At 62.8% G+C, this 18,968-nt stretch overlaps 2 protein-coding genes and 1 long non-coding RNA gene across 7 annotated transcripts; 2 read left to right on the top strand and 1 right to left on the bottom strand.

Annotated features, from left to right (window-relative positions):
• The first annotated feature begins 203 nt into the window (after positions 1-203).
• Positions 204-12,180, top strand: TONSL (tonsoku like, DNA repair protein). Of its 5 annotated transcripts, none has more exons than XM_031690469.2 (26): positions 204-302; positions 403-498; positions 650-792; positions 1,383-1,566; positions 1,918-2,047; positions 2,331-2,502; positions 2,588-2,702; positions 3,250-3,395; positions 3,489-3,641; positions 3,795-3,920; positions 4,019-4,196; positions 5,132-5,214; positions 5,334-5,423; positions 5,697-5,769; positions 5,852-6,015; positions 6,095-6,218; positions 6,335-7,089; positions 7,189-7,265; positions 7,680-7,830; positions 7,915-7,993; positions 8,382-8,683; positions 8,834-9,005; positions 9,778-9,953; positions 10,397-10,470; positions 10,872-11,005; positions 11,916-12,180. In XM_031690469.2, the coding sequence occupies exons 1-26, from the start codon at positions 278-280 to the stop codon at positions 12,107-12,109; spliced, it is 4,116 nt and encodes a 1,371-aa protein (XP_031546329.2). In that variant the 5' UTR covers positions 204-277; the 3' UTR covers positions 12,110-12,180. The 5 variants fall into 5 exon arrangements, with proteins under 5 accessions (XP_031546329.2, XP_006211262.2, XP_031546330.2 ...); XM_006211200.4 differs by having other exon boundaries at positions 7,677-7,830; XM_031690470.2 differs by lacking the exon at positions 10,872-11,005 and having other exon boundaries at positions 7,677-7,830.
• LOC140689359 (uncharacterized) lies at positions 4,461-5,240 on the bottom strand. The gene is made up of 2 exons (XR_012064299.1): positions 5,104-5,240; positions 4,461-4,625 (listed from the first exon to the last, which is right to left on the bottom strand). It is a non-coding gene; the product is annotated as an uncharacterized lncRNA (long non-coding RNA).
• Positions 12,181-13,013: 833 nt separating the features above from the next.
• Positions 13,014-17,872, top strand: VPS28 (VPS28 subunit of ESCRT-I). Its single transcript, XM_072950022.1, has 10 exons — positions 13,014-13,120; positions 14,842-14,908; positions 15,493-15,521; positions 15,628-15,665; positions 15,924-16,013; positions 16,735-16,840; positions 16,945-17,046; positions 17,318-17,371; positions 17,440-17,531; positions 17,610-17,872. Exons 2-10 carry the CDS (start codon positions 14,872-14,874, stop codon positions 17,725-17,727), a joined length of 666 nt encoding a protein of 221 aa, XP_072806123.1. The 5' UTR covers positions 13,014-13,120; positions 14,842-14,871; the 3' UTR covers positions 17,728-17,872.
• Positions 17,873-18,968: the final 1,096 nt, after the last annotated feature.

The following is an 18,968-nucleotide window of genomic DNA, read 5'->3' as shown; positions in this document are numbered from 1 at the left end:
CATGGTTGAGGAGGGGTGCTGGGACCCCTAGGCCACCCCCGGACCCCGGGAGTCGCCCGCCCTCTCGAAGCCGTTTCCCGCCCCGGCATCAGCCCTACTACAACTCCCGGGATGCTTCGAGCGTCAGGACTACACTTCCCGGGATGCTCCGCGGCGCGCGGGCAGGACTGGGCCTGCGCTCGGGTCCTAGGGGCGGGGCCGCGGCGGCGGAGCGAAGGCGCGGGAAGTCCGGAATCCTGCGCGGGAAGTCCGGAATCCTGCGCGCGGCAGCCAGAATATGAGCCTGGACCGCGAGCTTCGCCGTGAGTCTCGGACCGAGAGCCTGAGCTTGGGGGTCGGGAGAGGGCCTGGCCCTCCTGGGCGGGGAGGCTCAGCATCCCGGCCTCACCCCTTTTTGTGCAGAGCTGAGCAAGGCCAAGGCCAAGGCCCAGAGGAGCGGGCAGCTGCGGGAGGAGGCCGCTCTCTGCCACCAGCTAGGGGAGCTCCTGGCCAGCCATGGTGCGCGGGTGGGGTCCGGGCCTGGGAGCTGGGAGCGGGGAGCCGGGAGGCCCCGGGAGGCCGGAGATGGGGAAGCTGGGTGGTGGAGGGCCTTGCTGGCCGCTGCCCCACTGCTGGGCCAGACTGAATCCTGCCGGGCCCACCCGCCCAGGCTGCTACGCGGAGGCCCTGCAGGAGCACCAGCAAGAGCTGCAGCTCCTAGAGACCACCGACGACCCTCTGGGCTGCGCGGTGGCCCACCGCAAGATCGGAGAGCGGCTGGCAGAGATGGAGGACTACTCAGCTGCCCTGCAGGTGAGCGGAGGCCAGCTGACACCCTGCCGGTCACACCTAGCTCTCCTGAGCCCCCATTTAATGGGGTGCCCCTTTCTGAGAAGGGAGGCACAGTCTCCACTGTCCAGGCCTTTGGCTAGAGGGCAGAGGGGGACGTGTTGGCATGGGGCCTCACCTCCAGACAGCCCTGTGCCAGAGGATGGTAGCCTGGTCCTTGGGCGACTGCGTCACAGCCTCTCCTGGGAGCCTGACCCCAGAAACCACTAATGAACATACCACTGGAGGTGAGGTTGTGGGCAGGCTGGGTGGGGATCCAGACCCTCTGTCCACACAAAGCTGCCCTGGCTCTGCTTCTGGGCTGCAGCAGCCCAGCTAACTCCCACTCATTGTCTCTCCCCTGTGATGACCTTGGCCAATTGGAGTGTGGTGCCTGTCCCCCAGACGGCCCTTGGCATAGAGGAAATGGGGTGTGTGTGGCCTGGCTTTGGCCTGCTCTGTAAGGGTTTGGGGAGTGGGGGGTCTCTCCTGGGCAAGAGTGGGGACCCCCTTGAGGGACACGTGAGGTTTCCTTGAGGTGGTGGTTGCTCAGTGACCGTTTTTCTGGGCTCCAGCACCAGCACCGCTACCTGGAGCTGGCACATTCCCTGTCCAACTACATCGAGCAGCAGAGGGCCTGGGCCACCATCGGCCGCACCCACCTGGACATCTATGATCACCACCAGTCACAGGACGCCTTGCTTCAGGCACAGACTGCCTTCGAGAAAAGCTTGGCTATAGTGGAGGAGAAGCTGGAAGGTGACTGCCCTCGGGTCTTGGCCCTCCCCACCTGCCTCCCGAACTCTGCAGGGAGAGGAGCCCCACTGCCCTACTGCCTGCCTACCTATGTGGTGGGTCTGCCTGCCTGAGCTCTCCCTTTGTGAGTCTGAGACCTGTTCTTAGAGACAGCACCGCCAGCCCCAGCCCTGATAAGGGGGCACAGGGTCTGTGCTCTTCCTGATAACCTTGGGTCTGGCTGTCTTTGTCCTCCACACTGTCTGTAGTAGAAGCCCTGGTGGCCACAGTGAGAGGCTCAAGGAGGGGTCTGGGTGGGGCTGGACAGGCCCAAGTGGAGGAGAGGCACTGAGTGTCTGGAGGGGCATCTTCCAGGAACGTTGGCCAAACGAGAGCTGAGTGAAATGAGGACCCGGCTCTACCTTAACCTCGGCCTCACCTTCGAGAGCCTGCAGGAGATGGCTCTTTGCAACGCCTACTTCAAGAAGAGTATCTTTCTTGCTGAGTAAGGCCCCACTTGGCCCCAGGAGAGAGCTGAGTGCCCAGTTCCTGGGAAGTAGCTGGGGATGGGCTGCTCCCAGGATCCCCCTGACAGGGCAGCCTGGCTGGACCTCAACCCTCTGCCCTGTCAGCCTCCTGTTAGCAGAGGAGCCCCGCAAGTCTACCTTGTGCTGGGGGCGAGATGGGCATGCGTGGCTCTGCGGGGCTGGAAGCCCAGGCAGCGTCGGTAGCTGCTTGTCGGCACTTTGGGTGCTCTGGGCACGCTGAGTACCTGTCACCACCCACAGGCAGAACCACCTCTACGAGGACCTGTTTCGTGCCCGCTACAACCTGGGCGCCATCCACTGGCGCAGGGGACAGCACTCCCAGGCCATGCGCTGCCTGGAGGGGGCCCGGGAGTGCGCGCGTGTCATGAAGCAGGCCTTCATGGAGAGCGAGTGCTGCGTGCTCACCTCACAGGTGCCGGTTTCAGTGGCCCTGGGCTCAGTCTCGGGTGGGCTTGGGCCTTCAGGAGCCTGCGAGCCTCACCTTCCTTGCCCACCAGGTCCTCCAAGACCTGGGGGATTTTTTGGCTGCCAAGAGAGCCTTGAAGAAGGCCTATAGGCTTGGCTCCCAGAAGCCTTTGCAGAAGGCAGTGGTCTGCCGGACCCTCAAGTATGGTGAGCCTGGAAGGGGACCTGGGGGCTGAACCCCTAGCAAAGGAGGGGAGGGCACTGCTCCTTCAGCAGAGGAAGCCTGGGTGTGTGTCCTTTGGGAGGTGGCAGCATCAGTATGGGGCCTGTACCCCCCCCACTCACACAACTCTCTGAGTGTACACACAGCACAGCGTTTCTGAGGGGCACTGTGCGAGGTCAGGAGACCGGCTGGGGGTTTATGGATGAGCCAGCATTGTCACTGGCAAACTGCAGACGAAAGTTGTCCCCACCTAACCGGGTGGGAGTGTGGACAGGACACGTGGCCTGGGGGTGCTGATGAGTGGCAGTCAGCAGAACCCCCATGCTGCAAGCCCATCCCTGCCCTAAGTTGTCACTTCTAATCCTTGCTGCAACTTGATGACACAGCTCCTCCGACTCCCACCTTTACAGACGGGTGAACGAAGGCTGGGGTGGGTGGGTGGCTGCCTCTGCATGTGGCCAGCAGGCGGCAGAGCCAGATCAAGGGCAAGGCCAGGGCTGTGCCACGATTGCACGAGCCTTTTCCTGGCAGTGCTGGCAGTGGTCCGGCTGCAGCAGCAGCTGGAGGAGTCCAAGGGTAGTGACCCTCAGGCCGCCATGGGCATCTGTGAGCAGTTGGGGGACCTGTTCTCCAAGGCCGGTGACTTCCCCAAGGCCGCCAAGGCCTACCAGAAGCAGGTGGGCACCCAGCTGGGGTGGGAGGCGAGGGCAGAGACACTCTAGGCTGCAGGCTGTGGAGCAGCCCCAGCCTCTCTGTCGCTGCCTCCCCAGCTGCAGTTGGCGGAGCTGCTTCGCAGGCCAGGCCCTGAGCTGGCTGTCATCCACGTGTCTCTGGCTGCCACCTTGGGAGACATGAAGGACCACCGCCAGGCCGTGCGCCACTATGAGGAGGAGCTAAGGCTGCGTGGCGGCAACGCCCTGGAGGTGAGGGGTGTCGGGGCCCAGCCCTGCCCAGTGCACGTGGCTTTCTTGGGACCACCACCCCTGAAGGGTGGGCACATGGGGCACTTCCTTCCCAGGCTGTCACCTCCTGCCTTGTGTGGACAGCAGCCACTGAGCTCGTCCTCCCTCCCCTAGGAGGCCAAGACCTGGTTGAACATCGCACTGTCCCGTGAGGAGGCCGGAGATGCCTACGAGCTGCTGGCGCCATGCTTCCAGAAGGCTCTCAGCTGTGCCCAGCAGGCTCGGCAGCCCCAGCTGCAGGTGTGGGAGCCCCACCTACAGCTTCCCCGCGGCCTACCTGTGCTCTTCGCCCCCGACCCATGTCCCTGGGCCCTGAGCTGGTGTCCCTTGCTCCACAGAGGCAGGCCTTACAGCACCTCCACACCGTGCAGTTGAGGCTGCAGCCCCAGGAGGCCCCTGGCACTGAAGCCAGGCTGCAGGAGCTGGGTGTGGCTGAGGACGAGGAGGACGAGGGCGACCAAGGGGACGACGACGACGACACCCTGGAGGCCATCGAGGTGGAGCTCTCGGAGAGCGGTGAGGCCCGAGCGCGCCTTAGCCGTGGTGCTGGCTGCGCTGGCACTTCCCCCTGACACCTGCTCTGGGCTGGGGCAGGTGGGGCTGCTCACGGACTCGTGATAGGAGGAAACAGCCAGCTCGGGAAGGGTGCCCGGGGCTGGGGGTAGGGAGAAGGAGGAGTGGGTGCAGATTTCCCAGAGGTCAGCTGGTCGGCCTCATGATTAGGCTGGGGTGGGCTTGGCACGCAGGTGGGTGAGCCCCAGGAGTAAGACAGCTTCTGGCTGAGTGGCAGGAACCTGGCCCTGAAGCCAAGAGGCAGCTTTAGTTTTGAACTTGAGGGGTCTTCAGAATCTCTTGGTAGCGGCCAGGGACCTGGGAAGTTCTGGCCGTGCCTCAGCGGCCTCAGACTGGGCATTGCTTGTGCATGGGTGTGGACACTGCAGAGGGCTGGGGAGAGAGGGCCAAAAGCAGGAACTTTAGGCAGTGCTATCCAACAGCCAGCCACAGGAAGAGAAGCGCGTGAAGGAGAAGAAAGTGCTGGAAGGGGCCGGAGGCACAGGAGGGAGCCGAGGGCAGAGGCAGAGGGGAAGAGGGGGTCTGGCAGAGAGCACGTGGGAGGGGCCAGCTGGGTGGGAAAGCTAGAAGAAGGCGGTGCAGGTGGAGGACGCCTGGGCTCAGGGGGGAACTGTTTTCATTGTAGGGGTGACTTGGCTCGACAAGGGTGCTTCCCAGGAAAGAGACAGCTGAGGTTTGGGAGTGGGGAGACTGACCACAAAGCAGGACATGGGTGCGGGGCTAGAGGTCAGTGCCAGATGAACAGGAGGGTCAGGTGCCTTCTCTGTGGGCAGGGCTGGGAGTGGGCTAGGAGCCAGCACCAGGCTTGCCCTCCAGGTTTGAGAGATCACAGGGTAGGGGCTGGGCTCACCTGGGCGGTGGGCTGGGCTCTGTTCCAGAGGATGAAGCTGATGGCAGGTCCCCGCAGCTAGAGGAGGACGAGGAGCTTCCAGGCTGCCTGGGCCGGCGGAGGGTGAACAAGGTGAGGACAGTGGGGCTGAGCGTGGGGCTGAGCGTGGGGCTGAGCGTGGGGCTGAGCGTGCTCACCAGTGCTGTCTGGTCACATCCCCGCTCCTCGTCGTGGGGTGATTATGCCCACAGTGGAACCGGCGCAACGACGTTGGGGAGACTCTGCTGCATCGGGCCTGCATCGAGGGCAAGCTGGGCCGCGTCCAGGACCTCGTGAGGCAGGTGGGCCCCTACCCTGTCCAGCCGCCCCGCAGGCTGCAGCAGGAGCACTGAGGGGGACAGCCTCCACCAGGGGAGCAGGATAGGCACGAGGGCTGGAGTGAGCACTGAGGCTGCTGTCCGTCTGCAGCCTCTGTGGGCCTCCCCAGGACCTGCCTCGTGATGGGGGTGTCCCCCTCACTCTGATGTGACCTGGGCCAGGCTGGGGGATGGATCCATGGGCCCCCCTCAGCCCTCAGAGCCCGAGGCTAGGCTCCTTCCTGTTCTCGGTCACAGGGCCACCCCCTGAACCCTCGGGACTACTGTGGCTGGACGCCCCTGCATGAGGCCTGCAACTACGGGCATCTGGGTGAGTGTGGGACCAGATTCTGCTGCACGGGGAGGGGTCCAAAAAGGGGTCTGGGGACTGGCCTATGTCCCCTGGTCCACAGACATCGTCCGTTTCCTGCTGGACCATGGGGCTGCGGTGGATGACCCAGGTGGCCAGGGCTGTGAGGGCATCACTCCCCTGCACGATGCCCTCAACTGTGGCCACTTTGAGGTGGCCGAGCTGCTCATCAAGCGGGGAGCGTCGGTCACCCTCCGAACCAGGAAGGTGAGCGTGGACACAGGCCGGGTGGGCTGTGGTTGGAGGGGCTGCTCCCTCCAGCCCTTCTCAACTGGGTGTCCCACAGGGCCACAGCCCGCTGGAGACCCTGCAGCAGTGGGTGAAGCTGTACAGCAGGGATCTGGACAGCGAGACGCAAAAGAAGGCGGGTGCCATGGAGAGGCTGCTCCAGGCGGCCTCCTTGAGCCGAGGCAAGCACACATCTCCTCGGCTGCCTGGGCACCGACTCCCTAGCCTGGGAGTCCCCGGCCCTGGGTGGCGGGGGAGGGTGCCGGGCACTGCCTCACTCAAGATTCTCTCTCTGCAGCTCCTAACGGCTCCCTGGCTCCCCAGACCCTCCCAAGTAACCATCTATTTGACCCTGAGACCTCTCCCCCATCAAGCCCCTGCCCAGGATCCCGAGGGGCCTGTCAGGCAAGTGCCAGGACCTCTCATGAGGCACCAGTTGTGACCAGACCTCGGAGGAGCAGGCACAGGCTGGCCAGCAGTAGCAGCTCAGAGGGTGAGGACAGCTCAGGTCCCCCACAGGCAACCCAGAAGAGGCCCCGGCACTCTGTCCCAGCCCAGCAGGCCAAGGCCTGGATGCCTGGCCCCAGCAGTGAAGGGGAGGCAGCCATGGCGAGTGCTGGCTGGGTGGCCTACCGTGCAGCTATCCGCGGTGTGGGTAGTGCCCGGAGCTGCTGCCTGGGTCCCAGCCCACTGCGAGGCCCTGACGAGGCCCCCAGCCTCCCGGCAGCACTCGTCCCTGGGGAGGAATGCTTGACTGAGGACTGGCTGGAGGATGACTTGCCTCGGACCCACAGCCACCCGGATATCTGGCCGCCCCGCCCCCAGAGCGATGGGGACGGCAGGAGGCTCAGTGCTTCGGGATCAGGCGGCAGTGCGAGTCCCATCAGGCCTCGGACCCGGGCCAGACAGAGCCGTCTGCCCTCCCTCAAGAGTTGGAGTGCACTGGTCAGACCAGAGGGAGACTGCAGCCCAGCCATGGAGGCCCCACAGGGCCCCGAGGTCCCCAGGACCTCGGGGCCCGGTGGGGAGAGCCCTGCAGCAGGCCAGCCCTCGGTGGGTGTGCGAGCCTGGAGTAGAGCCAGCTTGGGGGGGTGGGGGCGGGGTCTCCGTCTTTTCTGACTCAGCCTGTTCTTCTCTGCCCCCACCTGTTAGGGCCAGGCCCTGCCCCCTCCCATCCGAGTTCGAGTCCGAGTGCAGGATAGTCTCTTCCTCATCCCTGTCCCGCACAGGTAAGGCACTGCCTGCCTCCTCCCAGCCCCTGGCTCCCTCTGTGCCTCTGTGGGCTCCAAGCCAGAGGTGGCGCCCGGGGGCAGCAGGGAACCCTTGCACTTGTAGATCAGGTGGGATGTATGAGGAGAGCTCACTTTGACTTTCTGTCTGCTCGCTGGTGGGTCTGGTGGCTGGGATGAGGCTGCAGGCCAGGGTGTCAGATTAGGCCCTGTGGCCCCTAGGGGTGGCCCAGAGGAGCCAGAGATTGCTGGGGGCACTGGCCTGTCCCAGGCAGGGGTGGGAGAGAGGAGAGAGTCAGACAAGGGGGCTGTAGACCCAGAGTAGGGATGGCAGGACCCCCGGGGGGTCTCTCCACGGCATGTGCAGGAACCTGGCCAGTCCGGGACCTAGCGTGCCCTCTCTCCTCACAGCAGGGAGGCCCACTCTGTGGCCTGGCTGGCTGAGCAGGCCGCCCAACGTTACCACCAGGCCTGTGGGCTGCTGCCACGGCTCACCCTACAAAAAGAGGGGGCCCTGCTGGCCCCCCAGGACCCCATCCCTGCTGTGCTGCAGAACAATGAGGAGGTGAGTGGCAGGAACCAAGGCCCTGAGCTCAGGGTGTTGGCCAGCACTGGGTCCCCCAGGCTGCATTCCAGTGGTGCTTTCCAGGTGTTGGCTGAGGTGACTTCCTGGGACCTTCCCCCACTGATGGACCGCTACCGCAGAGCCTGCCAGAGCCTGGAGCAAGGTAAGGGACCAGGAGGTGCTGTAGCAGCCAGGGCAGCGAGGCTGGGCATGCTGCTCCCAGGTCTGCAGGCCTCCAGTCCCAGGACCCCAGGTATTCACCAAGGTCCCCTCCCACTACACCTGTCCTCAGGATTCCCTCCCTCACCTAGTGGTCCATGTGTAGGTGTTGGGTGGAGGAAGATGACCAGGTCTGTAAGGGGTCAGCATCCCACAGTGGCTCTGCAGTGGGACTCATGGGCCCTGGGTCCCCAGCTTTGTTGGGGCGGGCTCTTTGGCTCCCTTGAGTGCCCCAGGGCCCATGAGTGCAGAGGGGCTCCCTGGTTTGCCTGACGTGGGTAACAAGGCAGAACAGGCAGGCTCCAGTCCTGGTGACACCACACCCCCTCCAGGGGAGCACCGGCAGGTACTGCAGGCCATGGAGCACCAGGGCTCAGGCCCTTCGTTCAGCGCCTGCTCCCTGGCCCTGCGCCAGGCCCAGCTCACCCCTCTGCTGCGGGCCCTGAAGCTGCACTCGGCGCTCCGGGAACTGCATCTGGCAGGGAACCAGCTGGAGGATGGATGCATTGCTGAGCTGCTGGCTGCCCTGGACACTGTGCCCGGCCTGACCCTCCTGGACCTCTCCTCCAATCACCTGGGCCCTGAAGGCCTGCGCCAGCTTGCCACAGGCCTCCTGGGGCAGGCCACCTTGCAGGTAGAGGCTTAGGGGACGGTGGGCTGGGAACCAGGCAGCGTCAGAATGTCCACATTCAGCTCATCACTGGGTGGGAAGGTGCAGGGGCCAGAGCGCAGCCCTGGGACGGCAGGGAGACCAAATCCTGTGGGACACCCGTGTCTTCCACAGAACTTGGAAGAGCTGGACTTAAGCATGAACCCCCTCGGGGATGGCTGTGGCCGGGCCCTGGCCTCTGTTCTGCAGGCCTGCCCCTTGCTCCGCACCCTGTACCTCCGGGCCTGTGGCTTTGGCCCCAGCTTCTTCCTTAACCACCAGGTGGCCCTTGACAATGCCTTCCGAGGTGAGCCACTAGGCATGTCCACTTGCTGGCCTCAGGGTTCCAGCTGCCAATGGAAGGGCATGTCCAGGGGCTTGGAGAGCCTTGAGCAAGAGGGCTCCTGGGGTACCAGCATGTGGTACATTTGGGTGCTGGACCTTTCTGGGCTCAGAAGGCCATCTGGTGTTTGCCTGGCGTGGCCTGTCCCCCCAGGACATACCCCTGGTCCCAGCTCCACGGCAGGCCAGAGCCCCAGTCCCCCTGTCTTCACCAGCTGTGAGTGTTCCATTTGCCAGAGACAGTTCCACCAGAACCCCACTGGGGCTGCGGAGACCCATGGTTCTGGGACTGAGAGGCTAGAGACTGAGGGTCTTCTAGGGGGCTTTCCACAGAGCTGGGAAGTGGGGCTCAGAGCTGTGAGAGCAGCAGGAAGGGAGGAGGGTCTGCAGTGGGGATGGCAGACAGAGTGCTCCCTGACCCCACCCCACCACGCCTGGATGTCCCAGCCTAGGGCCTGTCTCAGGTAGCCTGGGGCCATCCTGTTGGGAGTCGGGGCAGGTAAGGAAACCAGAAATAGTGGGAAAGAGCTGGGCACAGGAGTCTGGTCCTGCGCCCTCCCCAGCTGGTGACCCTGGGCAAGAGCTACCTCATTTTCCTGTGCACAGAATCTCAGGGATGATGACAGCTTCCCCTGACAGCATCCCCAGGGGGTCATGAGGGTTTGGGCCCAGGACTCTGCTACAGGGTTGAGGGTGGTGGCTGTGTGGGCTGACGGAGGTTCTGGCCTGTGGTGCAGATGCCAAGTGCCTGAAGACACTGGCCCTGTCCTACAATGTCCTGGGCGCCACAGCCCTGGCCCAGGCCCTGCAGAGCCTCCCCGCCCACACCCTCCTGCGCCTGGAGCTGAGTGCTGTGACAGCCAGCAAGAGTGACACAGGCCTTGTGGAGCCCATGGTCAGATACCTGACGAAGGTATGCAGTCAAGGAGGGGTGCCAAGCCAGAAGAACTTTGAGCCACCTAGGACTGGGGGTGGGGATGCTAGAAAGGGTTGCAGGTTTGAGAAGAACAGGGCCTGGGAAAGCTTTCTGTAGACTTGCCTGCCTCAGGCTGTGAATTTCTGGCCAGCAGGTATGTCTCTCCTGGGGCTTTTTCAGGCAGGGCTGGTCTGTCACACGTCACATTGTCATGTCACAGTGTGCCAAGTGTGACATAACCAGAGGAAGAGGCATTTCCTTCTGGTCTGCAAACTGAAGGGACACTGCTCCCCTCTGGCGCTTTGGGGGCCAGGCAGTCTTTGCCCCCTCGTTCTCAAGGAAGAGAGAAGGTATCTGGCTTTCTGGGTATCGGGCCTCTACAGGGAAGCCGGGAGAACAGGCAGCCCTCTCAGTGGCTCCCTGTGGGCTCCACTGTCTAGGAAGGCTGTGCTCTGGAGCATCTGAGCCTGTCGGCAAACCACCTGGGCGACAAGGCAGTGAGAGACCTGAGCAGGTAACACACCCAGCCTGTGCCTCCACCGTCCTGCTGGGGTCCTCATCTCAAGCCCAGGAGGCTGGGAAGGCTGGGGGGGCTGGGGCTCCTTCCCCAAGCATGCCCTGAGACCTGGCCTCCAGCTTCTAACCTGCCTCCTGGCAGCCCTCATGCTCGCCTAGCTCTCCAGAGTCTTCCCCTCTGGTGTGTCCTTTCCTGCCGCCCTTCATGCAGCCGCCCACACACAGGCGACTGCTCTGGTGGCCCTGTAGCCTCAGCAGGCCCTCAGGAGTGTCAGAGGCGCCCATGCCAGGCTGGAGCAAATCCTGCTAGGCCTGGCCTGTGGCCCCCGAGCCGTAGGTTCACCTGGGCAGCTCCCCTCATGGTGGAAGCTGACCCCCATGCTTCTTCCCTCATCTCAGATGTCTCCCCCTCTGTCCCTCGCTGGTCTCACTGGATCTGTCCGCCAACCCCGAGATCAGCTGTGCCAGCCTGGAGGAGCTCCTGTCTGCCCTCCGAGAGCGGCCCCAAGGCCTCAGCTTCCTTGGCCTGGCAGGTGAGCCCTGGCTATGGTGGCCACACCTGACATACCAGGTGCCTCCTCTAAAGGGGCTGTCACTGTCACCAGCCAGATAGCAAGGGTGAGCTGAGCTCCTGAGGCTGACACAGGAAGGGAGCATGAGCCCAGCTCCTAAAACCGTAGGGCAGGAGGACCAAGGGACCGTCTTGTTAAGTGAGAACTTATCTTGTCCTCCTTCTGGCCACACCCAGGCACAGTACCTCCCAGAACTGTCTTGAGGATGAGCCCAGAGAGGTGCATTTGGTGAACTGGCACATCCTACTGGGGCCCTGGGCAAGAGACTGGCTTTGCTCTCTAGGAGGACAAGGGCTGGAAGTGGGTGTGCACCCAGGAAGCCCCTGCTCCTCACCCACCGCCCCACAGGACCAGGCTGGCTCCTCCAGGAAGGCACCCCTGAAGGCAGACTGGTAGGAGGCTGCTCCCGCACACTTGGCTTCCTGGCATTTATACCCTCTCACCAAGCTCCCTGGGGTCCCGAGCCTGTTGGGTGCTCTCTAGTCTGAGGATCGAGCCTTGGCAGCTGTTACTGAGACTCACAGGCGCCCCATTGGGCCCTTTTTATGGATGAAGGGACCCAGGTGTTTCCAGACACTGTCAGGCACAGATGTGAACGCAGAGTTTATTTCAGTCGACCTCCCTCCTGCTTGACCACTGGCTGTGAAAGGTGCCCATAGTCCTCGGCAGCCCCCCCGGGAGAGCACACTCCTGAGAGAATTGTCGGGCCTTTCCTGGGCTTTCCTCATGCACCTCACTGCAGTCCTTGGGGCCTCAAAGGAAATGTATTTCTTCCTGAGGGCCACATTGGTAAAGGGAAAAACACAGGCCTGGGAGTTTCATGGGGCCTGCCACGAACACCACTGAGCCTGCTCCCGCCTCCCCTCTGCAGGCTGTGCTGTCCAGGGCCCCCTGGGCCCGGGCCTTTGGGACCAGGCTCTGGGACAGCTGCAGGAGTTACAGCTGTGCAGCAGACGTCTCTCCGCTGAGGACCGGGGTGCCCTGCACCGGCTGCTGCCCAGCCGGCTGGGCCCCAGAACCTGCACGCTGGACCAAGGCCATAAGCTCTTTTTCAAGCGCCTCTGACAGGCCAGCACCATGCCCGCCCTCCCTTGCCCACCCAAGCCCCTAATAAAGCAACTCTGCTGCTGCCTCCACCTCCCTCTGCAGCTGCTTGAAAGGCTGGTGGGAGGTGGAAGGCGGGGTTTGCTTTGCTGTTGGGAAGCTCAGAGCCCTCTGGGATTGAGGGTATCACTGCATATATACAGCAAGCCAAAATTCTGAGACGCCAGGTTTGAAGCAGAGAAAGGATTTGTTCACACAGCCACCAAGTAAGGAGGTGGGAGGATAGTTCTCAGTCCACTTCCCAGAAGAGTAAGGGCTTGGGATATTTGTGGGATAAACAAGCAAGGTGGTCTTAGGCAGGGGGAAAGGAGACTGGGAGGTAGGGGAGATGAGCATCAGTGTGCCTCACAGGTGTACCTGAGTTACTTGCTTCTTCCTGGGACCCATGTTCAAAAGTGGCGGCGCTTGGCATGATCTGAGGGGGCAGTTCTGGGCCTTCTGATATCAAAAGGGTATCAGACACGTGCAGGCCCAGGGGGCGGTGGTCCCAGCCAGTCTTAACTGGCTTGTTCAAACTGGACACAGCCCACTCCAACTAACTGAAAAACAACGGAGAGGAAATACCTTTATTAGGACACGCAAACACTAGTGACAAAGCGAGCGTGGTCAGTGAAGCAAGTTAAAGAAGAGCGAATTTTAACGACAAAGGCAAGCTTAGGAATTTCTGCTAGTCCCAGCTTCCGTTAACCCTATGGGGCCCAGGGTCAAGGGCAGATCTGGCCACACAGAGGCCCGACAGGTGAAGGCAAAGCCTTTCACTACCGCAGCCTCCAGTCCCTGTCAGGCGGGACTCGGGTTCCATCACCAGCGGGGCGGGGAACCAGCCCCGCGCGCAGGCGCCGACGCCGGCGCCAGGGCCCAGCGCCGAGGCGGAGGCGCGCGCAGGCGCAGACACTAGGGCCCAGCGCCGAGGCGGGGCGCGCGCAGGCGCAGGGCCCCCGCGCCATCTCCAGCACCTGCGAGGCGGTCCAGGTACTGCGGGCCCGGGGGCGGGAGAGGGCGGCTTGCCGGATGGGCGAGGGCTACGGGCCCAGGCCCGAGAGCATCGCCATGCCGCGGAGGGCAGTACTCGCGCCCGCGCTCCTCTTCTCTCCCCATCTTGGGGTCCCCTCTCCGGGCGCCCCCGGTCTCCTGGCTCTGGCTCTGCCCCGGTCCCAAAGCTGTCAGCCGTTTCACCGGGACCGGCGTCTCAGAGCGTGGCGCTCGTGGCGGCCGGGCCGCCGGTCGTCCAGCGGCTCCCGCGGCCCGCCTGCGCGCCCGCGCCCGGTCAGCCCGATCCCAGGGCGTCCCGCTCGCCTGGACGCGGTAGCCGTCCGAGTGGGAGGCCCCCACGCACTCGCTGTGGCCTTTCTCTGCAAGCTGGCTACTCCGGCTAAGGGGCCGGTTTGTGAGATTTAGACGAGGATTCGCTTGTAGCCGGGGACGGTCGTTTTCGTGGCTAAGTGGAATCCCGCTGTAGGCCTACAGACGGTTCTTTTATTCCTCTTCCTTCAGTCTGCTCTGTTCAACCTCCTCCTCTCTGATTTCCAGGAGGGTGCCTGAATGATCTCCGTGTCCCCACCCCCGTGGACTCTTGTAATTGCACCCACCTTCTCAACCTCGCCACACACACCTGCTGCTTGCCTTGCTGCTTAACTTGAACAACGTTGCCCTTTCCCAGCCTTTATCTCGCCTCCCTGCTGCCCAGCCTCCACACGCTGGGGTGCCCAGGGCGCCCAGCCAGCGCTGCTCTCTCTCCTGCCTTCGTTCACCGTTAGCCAGCCATCCCTACAGTGTTACTGGCTCAGCTCTGCCCGCCCAGGCCTCTCCCCTGACCTCCAGCTGCCTCCGCAGCCTTTTTGGATGTCTATGGAGTCTCTCAGACCCAACATATCCTAACCATGGTGCTTTCCTGCACACCGCCTGCCCTGGAAACCCTGTTTTGTCCACCTTCACCATCTCAATTCACTTTACTGCCATGGTGCCACTGGTCCAAAAATAAGGGTGTCATTCTTGAGTCTTTTAAGTTTTATCCCATTTCACATCTTTCATTGGGTCTGGTGGTTCCACTTCCAAAGCATGGCTGGAACTGGCCCCAGCCACCACATCAATTTCCTGCCTGGGCACGGGCCTCCTGCGTCCACTCTGGTCAGCCCACCGCCCAACCAGAGCCCCCAAAACTTGTCTTCAGCCCTCTAGCAGTTCCTACTGGCTGCTCTAGGGTGAACCCAGACTCTTCGTCCTGGTCTGTGAGAGCTGTGCTCTTTGATCCCCTGCCTGTCTGTCCCATCTCCTGGGACGCCTCTCACTCAGGAAGCCCCCTACCCCACCCTGCTTCTGTGTCTCTAAGTGCATTCCTCTTGTTCTGTGTCCTTTTCCTCTGCCCAAATGCTCTTCCCCTAGTCATCTCTCTGATGGCTGCAGCCTCTTCCTCTTCCTCCTGGTCACCTGCTCTAGGGCAGCCCCCACCCTACACCAGTACCCCCCCCCCACGCCCCACCAATGTGCTACTCTCCTGAGGTGCTCACCTGCACCTGCTTCCTTCTGGCAGCCTTCAGGGCGGGGCTAGTGTTCCCACCACGGTGCACAGCACCTTGTGTGTTCATTGCTGTTTTTCATCTTGTTTCTGCCGAGGGTGCGAAGGCTCTTCATGAGGCCCAGTGCTCAGGGATGTTAGGGGTCACCTTTGAGTCAGCACTTGCTCTGCTCCCCAGGTCTCTGCTGTGGCCACCTGAGCCTGCAGGATGTTTCACGGGATCCCAGCCACTCCTGGCATGGGAGGTGAGTGTGGCCCAAGCTGGGCCCAGGGACCCAAAGGGCCCAGGCTTTCAGCCTTTGCTGCAGAAGCTGAGGGGAGCAGCGGCAGGGGGAATGTGGGCGGTCTGTTTAAGTGTCCGCCCCCATAAGGCCTCAGAGTGGCCAGGGGCCCAGAGACCTCCTCCAGGTGGGACCAGCTGGGCACAGAGATGACAGCTTTAGTGTGGCTGGAACTTCAGGGGGTCTTGGGTATCCTGGAGTCACCAAACCAGGGGAAAGATTATGAAGCATGTGACAAACATTTCTGGTCCGTCACTGCATCATAAGCGAGGTATGTGTGGTCACTCAGCTGTAAAGTGGGGTAGCCAAGAAGCAGAGGTATAATGGAGGGCCAGGCCTGGCATGTGGCACACTGGACCCAGAGGCATTTCCTCTGCTTAGGTACCCCCACAAACTGATGGGGGCACTGAGACTGAAATTCCTCTGGCTCCCCCTGAGCCCTTTGGGACATAGCACTGGGGAAGCCTTGAGAGTGTTGCTGAAATGGGGCTGAGGCCAGGGGTCGCCATCATGAGCAGACTGCCAGCTGTCTGCCTGTTCTATTGCAGCCCCTGGAAACAAGCCGGAGCTATATGAGGTCAGTGGTGGACACCTGCCTGGCACCATTGGTCCCTTTGAGCCTCACCAGGTACTGTAGGCACCCTAGTGCTGCCGGTTGACCCTCTGCTCCATCTCCCCAATAGGAAGTGAAGCTGTACAAGAATGCCCGTGAGCGAGAGAAGTGAGTCCGGCACCCAGGCTGCCTGCTTCCCCCCACAGCACCCTCCTCCCACTGAGGGTTAGGAGGACATAGGGTCAGCCTGGGCAAACAAACAGTTTTCAAGTAGCCTTTGCCAGGGGCGGGGTGAGAGGTGACCAAACACCAAGCTCTGCTTCCATTTCTCCCACCCTGGGTGGGGCCAGTGCCCTGGATGGGGCCCTGGGCTTGGGACCCCGGCTTCCCTGCTTTGGCAGCCACACCTAAAGGATGCACCCTCAGGTATGACAACATGGCCGAGCTGTTTGCCGTTGTGAAGACGATGCAGGCCCTGGAGAAAGCGTACATCAAGGACTGCGTCACCCCCAACGAGTGAGAGCCCGCCTTCCCTGCACCACCAGTGGGCTCCTGTCCTTGAAAGCTTGTGTTTGTCCTCCAGGGGCTGGGTGCTCAATGCGGAGGAAGAGCAGGGGCCCAGCCTGAGGCCTGTGTCTGAGGCCCAGCCAGCACAAGGAGGGTCCCCCGGGTGCTAGGGCCTTGGCGCCATCTCAGCCAGAGAAGTCCTGGCAGCAGTACTAAAATGTTCTAGGGGAGAGGTGAGCCCACCACCCTGGTCCTGGGGTTCCGTCCCACCCCTCCTCCCCCAGGCCTCATCAGTGCACAGGCTTAGAAGGCAAGCAGGAGGGCTCAGAGGTCAGTCTGTGAGGTGCTGCTGGCCAGGCCTGGCCGCCAGGAGATCCCCGGGGCCTTGGTTCAGTGCAGCAGGCCCAGCCCAGAGGACCCCGAGCTGCTAATGTGGGGGTGTGGCCAGCACGGTCCAGGAGAGCAGGCTTGAGGGGGCAGGCTGAGCCTCTGCCGAGCGCGGGCTTGGGGCCAGTCTGCACAGGGCTGGTCCTGTGTGGCAGCCGTATTTTGGCCACTGTCTCCCTCCCCTCCCAGAGTTCTTTTCTTGTATAAACCAGTGGGAAGGCTCAACTGTCAATGGCACACCTCTGGGCCTCCACCAGCCCTCCCTGGAAGAGCCAAGGGTAAGCAGGACGTGCCGGGTATAGCTGGCCCGGTGCTGAGGGCGGGAGTGTAACCCTCTCCCTAGGTACACGGCGGCCTGCTCCCGGCTCCTGGTCCAGTACAAAGCTGCCTTCCGGCAGGTTCAGGGCTCAGAGATCAGTTCCATTGATGAGTTCTGTCGCAAGTTCCGCGTGAGTTAGTGGCCCCTCCACCCTGAGGGGCGGTGGGAGGTGTGGGCGCTGGGTGGCTGGGCCTGGCTGCCCTGCAGGGCCCAGCACCGGGTGCTCTCCCTCAGCTGGACTGCCCACTTGCCATGGAGAGGATCAGGGAGGACCGGCCCATCACCATCAAGGACGACAAGGGCAACCTCAACCGCTGCATCGCCGACGTCGTCTCGGTGGGCCTCGCCAGGGCTGTGGCTCCCTGGGGTCCCTCCCTATACTGAACCACAGGGGGCGGGCCCAGAGCTCCCACGCCCCAGCAGGGCTGTGTGGCCTTGAGGCCTGGGGCCAAATGGTGCAGGAGGAGGCCCGAGGCTGAGGAGGGCCAGGGGCTGGGTGGGGCTGACCCTGGTGGCCCTGCAGAGGAACCAGGCTTGTGGCTGCAAGAGGTCTCCCTCTCTTGGCCCCTGGTGGGGTCTGTGTCACCTCACACACGCTTGTCCCCAGCTCTTCATCACGGTGATGGACAAGCTGCGCCTGGAGATCCGCGCCATGGACGAGGTGCGGCTTCTGGGGGGTGAGGGGGGCCGGAGGAGGGAGAGGGGGTCCCAGCGGCACTGTCCCCACAGATCCAGCCTGACCTGCGGGAGCTGATGGAGACCATGCATCGCATGAGCCACCTGCCCCCTGACTTTGAGGGCCGCCAGACGGTCAACCAGTGGTGAGTGTGTGTCTCCTGCCCAGCTGCCCTGCCCCAACCCGCGCGCCCCCTGCGTCCCCCAGCGCTGTGCTCCCGCAGGCTGCAGACCCTGAGCGGCATGTCCGCGTCCGACGAGCTGGACGACTCCCAGGTGCGCCAGATGCTCTTTGACCTGGAGTCAGCCTACAACGCTTTCAACCGCTTCCTGCACGCCTGAGCCTGCGCCTCCCTGCGCCGAGAAGGTTCCGGCATCCCCCGGACGTCTGCAATGTCTCTCTGTCCACAGCAGCCCCGTCAAGTGTGTCTGTCCGTGGTCTCTAACCTGGAGCCCCGTCCCCACAATAAAGATGCTTTCTGACTTCCCTGCGGGTGTGGGCGGCTCTCCCCCAAGGTCCGCCTTGCGTGGCTGTCTGCCCTGGGGGCCCCGGGACCCTGCCGGCCTGGAGTGCGTAGGTTCTGCGCAGTAGTTTAGGGGCAGCAGCCTCCCTGGTGCGTGAGCCTCCCCCAGGCCAGGATGGCTTGAGTCTGTTGGCCACTCCTGCCTCCCCACACCCCACCTGAGAGCTTTGGCAGCCTATTGGAGGCCCGGCCAGCTGGGTGCAGAGGCTGCTGCACTGCCCAGGCTGGAAGGTATGGCCATAGCCCCACCTGCATCTCTGTGCCCTGGAGGACACGTAGGTCAGCTCACCTCACACCTTTTGCTGCGGGGCCCGTCCTTGTTCGGTGGCTTACAGGAGCCCCAGCTGATAACTCGTGGTGGGGTGTTCTCCTGCCCTCCGCTGAGTGTGTCCCTCAGGCCCAGCTGGTAGACACCATGGGAGCCCCTGGGCTGGCCTTGCCCGAAGCCTGGTGGGGAAACAAACACCAGTTCCCAGGCACCTGCTACGAAGGCTGCTGCCGTCAGTGCTGAAAGCGGCCCTGCCCTGTGGTGTTCATGTTCTCGTCCTCGTTCTCATTCTCTGGGCGGACAGCAGCCAACCGTGAGACCAAGGCTCTGGGTTCCAAGATGGGTTGGTTCATGTTTTAGCAACCATGGTGTTGGGATAAGGCACATCCCAGAGTTTCATTGTAGCATTTTCGTTTTCTTAGTGGTGCGTCATGATGTCTGTGGCTTCTAGAGGCAGTGAAATAAAGCATATTATTTCAGATGGTGATAGAAGAGGTTGGAGGCTATCAGTGGGGTGGTCACGGACAGCCTCTCAACTTTGAGTAGAAGGATGAGGAGTGAGCCTGGTTCCCCAGGGAGGGTACCTGAGAGCCCTGGGTGCCAGCAAGGTACTCAGCAAAGGCCCCCATCTCACTTGTGTTTTACTAGGGAAAGACGGTACCCAGGCTGCAGGGAGAGGGCCCATCAGATTCCGGGCATGGACTGTGCTGGGCTGGATGCAGCGATAGTGAGCCTGGGCCTGAGCACCTGGGGGTCGGAAGAACTCACGTTGCAACATGGACCCCTGGGGA

Source organism: Vicugna pacos, chromosome 25 (assembly GCF_048564905.1).
Source record: "Vicugna pacos chromosome 25, VicPac4, whole genome shotgun sequence".
Classification (NCBI taxonomy): domain Eukaryota; kingdom Metazoa; phylum Chordata; class Mammalia; order Artiodactyla; family Camelidae; genus Vicugna; species Vicugna pacos.
Note: the sequence above shows the minus strand (reverse complement) of the source record. Positions and strands in the feature narration are given on the sequence as shown.

Bases quoted from the DNA above. Each gene is read 5' to 3' on its own strand.
- VPS28 (XM_072950022.1), top strand. From the start codon at position 14,872: ATGTTTCACGGGATCCCAGCCACTCCTGGCATGGGAG. The intron at 17,047-17,317 runs GTGGGCCTCGCC...GCTTGTCCCCAG, and splicing joins GCATCGCCGACGTCGTCTCG to CTCTTCATCACGGTGATGGA. The intron at 17,532-17,609 runs GTGAGTGTGTGT...GTGCTCCCGCAG, and splicing joins CGCCAGACGGTCAACCAGTG to GCTGCAGACCCTGAGCGGCA.
- TONSL (XM_006211200.4), top strand. From the start codon at position 278: ATGAGCCTGGACCGCGAGCTTCGCC. The intron at 2,048-2,330 runs GTAAGGCCCCAC...CACCACCCACAG, and splicing joins AAGAGTATCTTTCTTGCTGA to GCAGAACCACCTCTACGAGG. The intron at 7,994-8,381 runs GTAAGGGACCAG...CACCCCCTCCAG, and splicing joins CTGCCAGAGCCTGGAGCAAG to GGGAGCACCGGCAGGTACTG.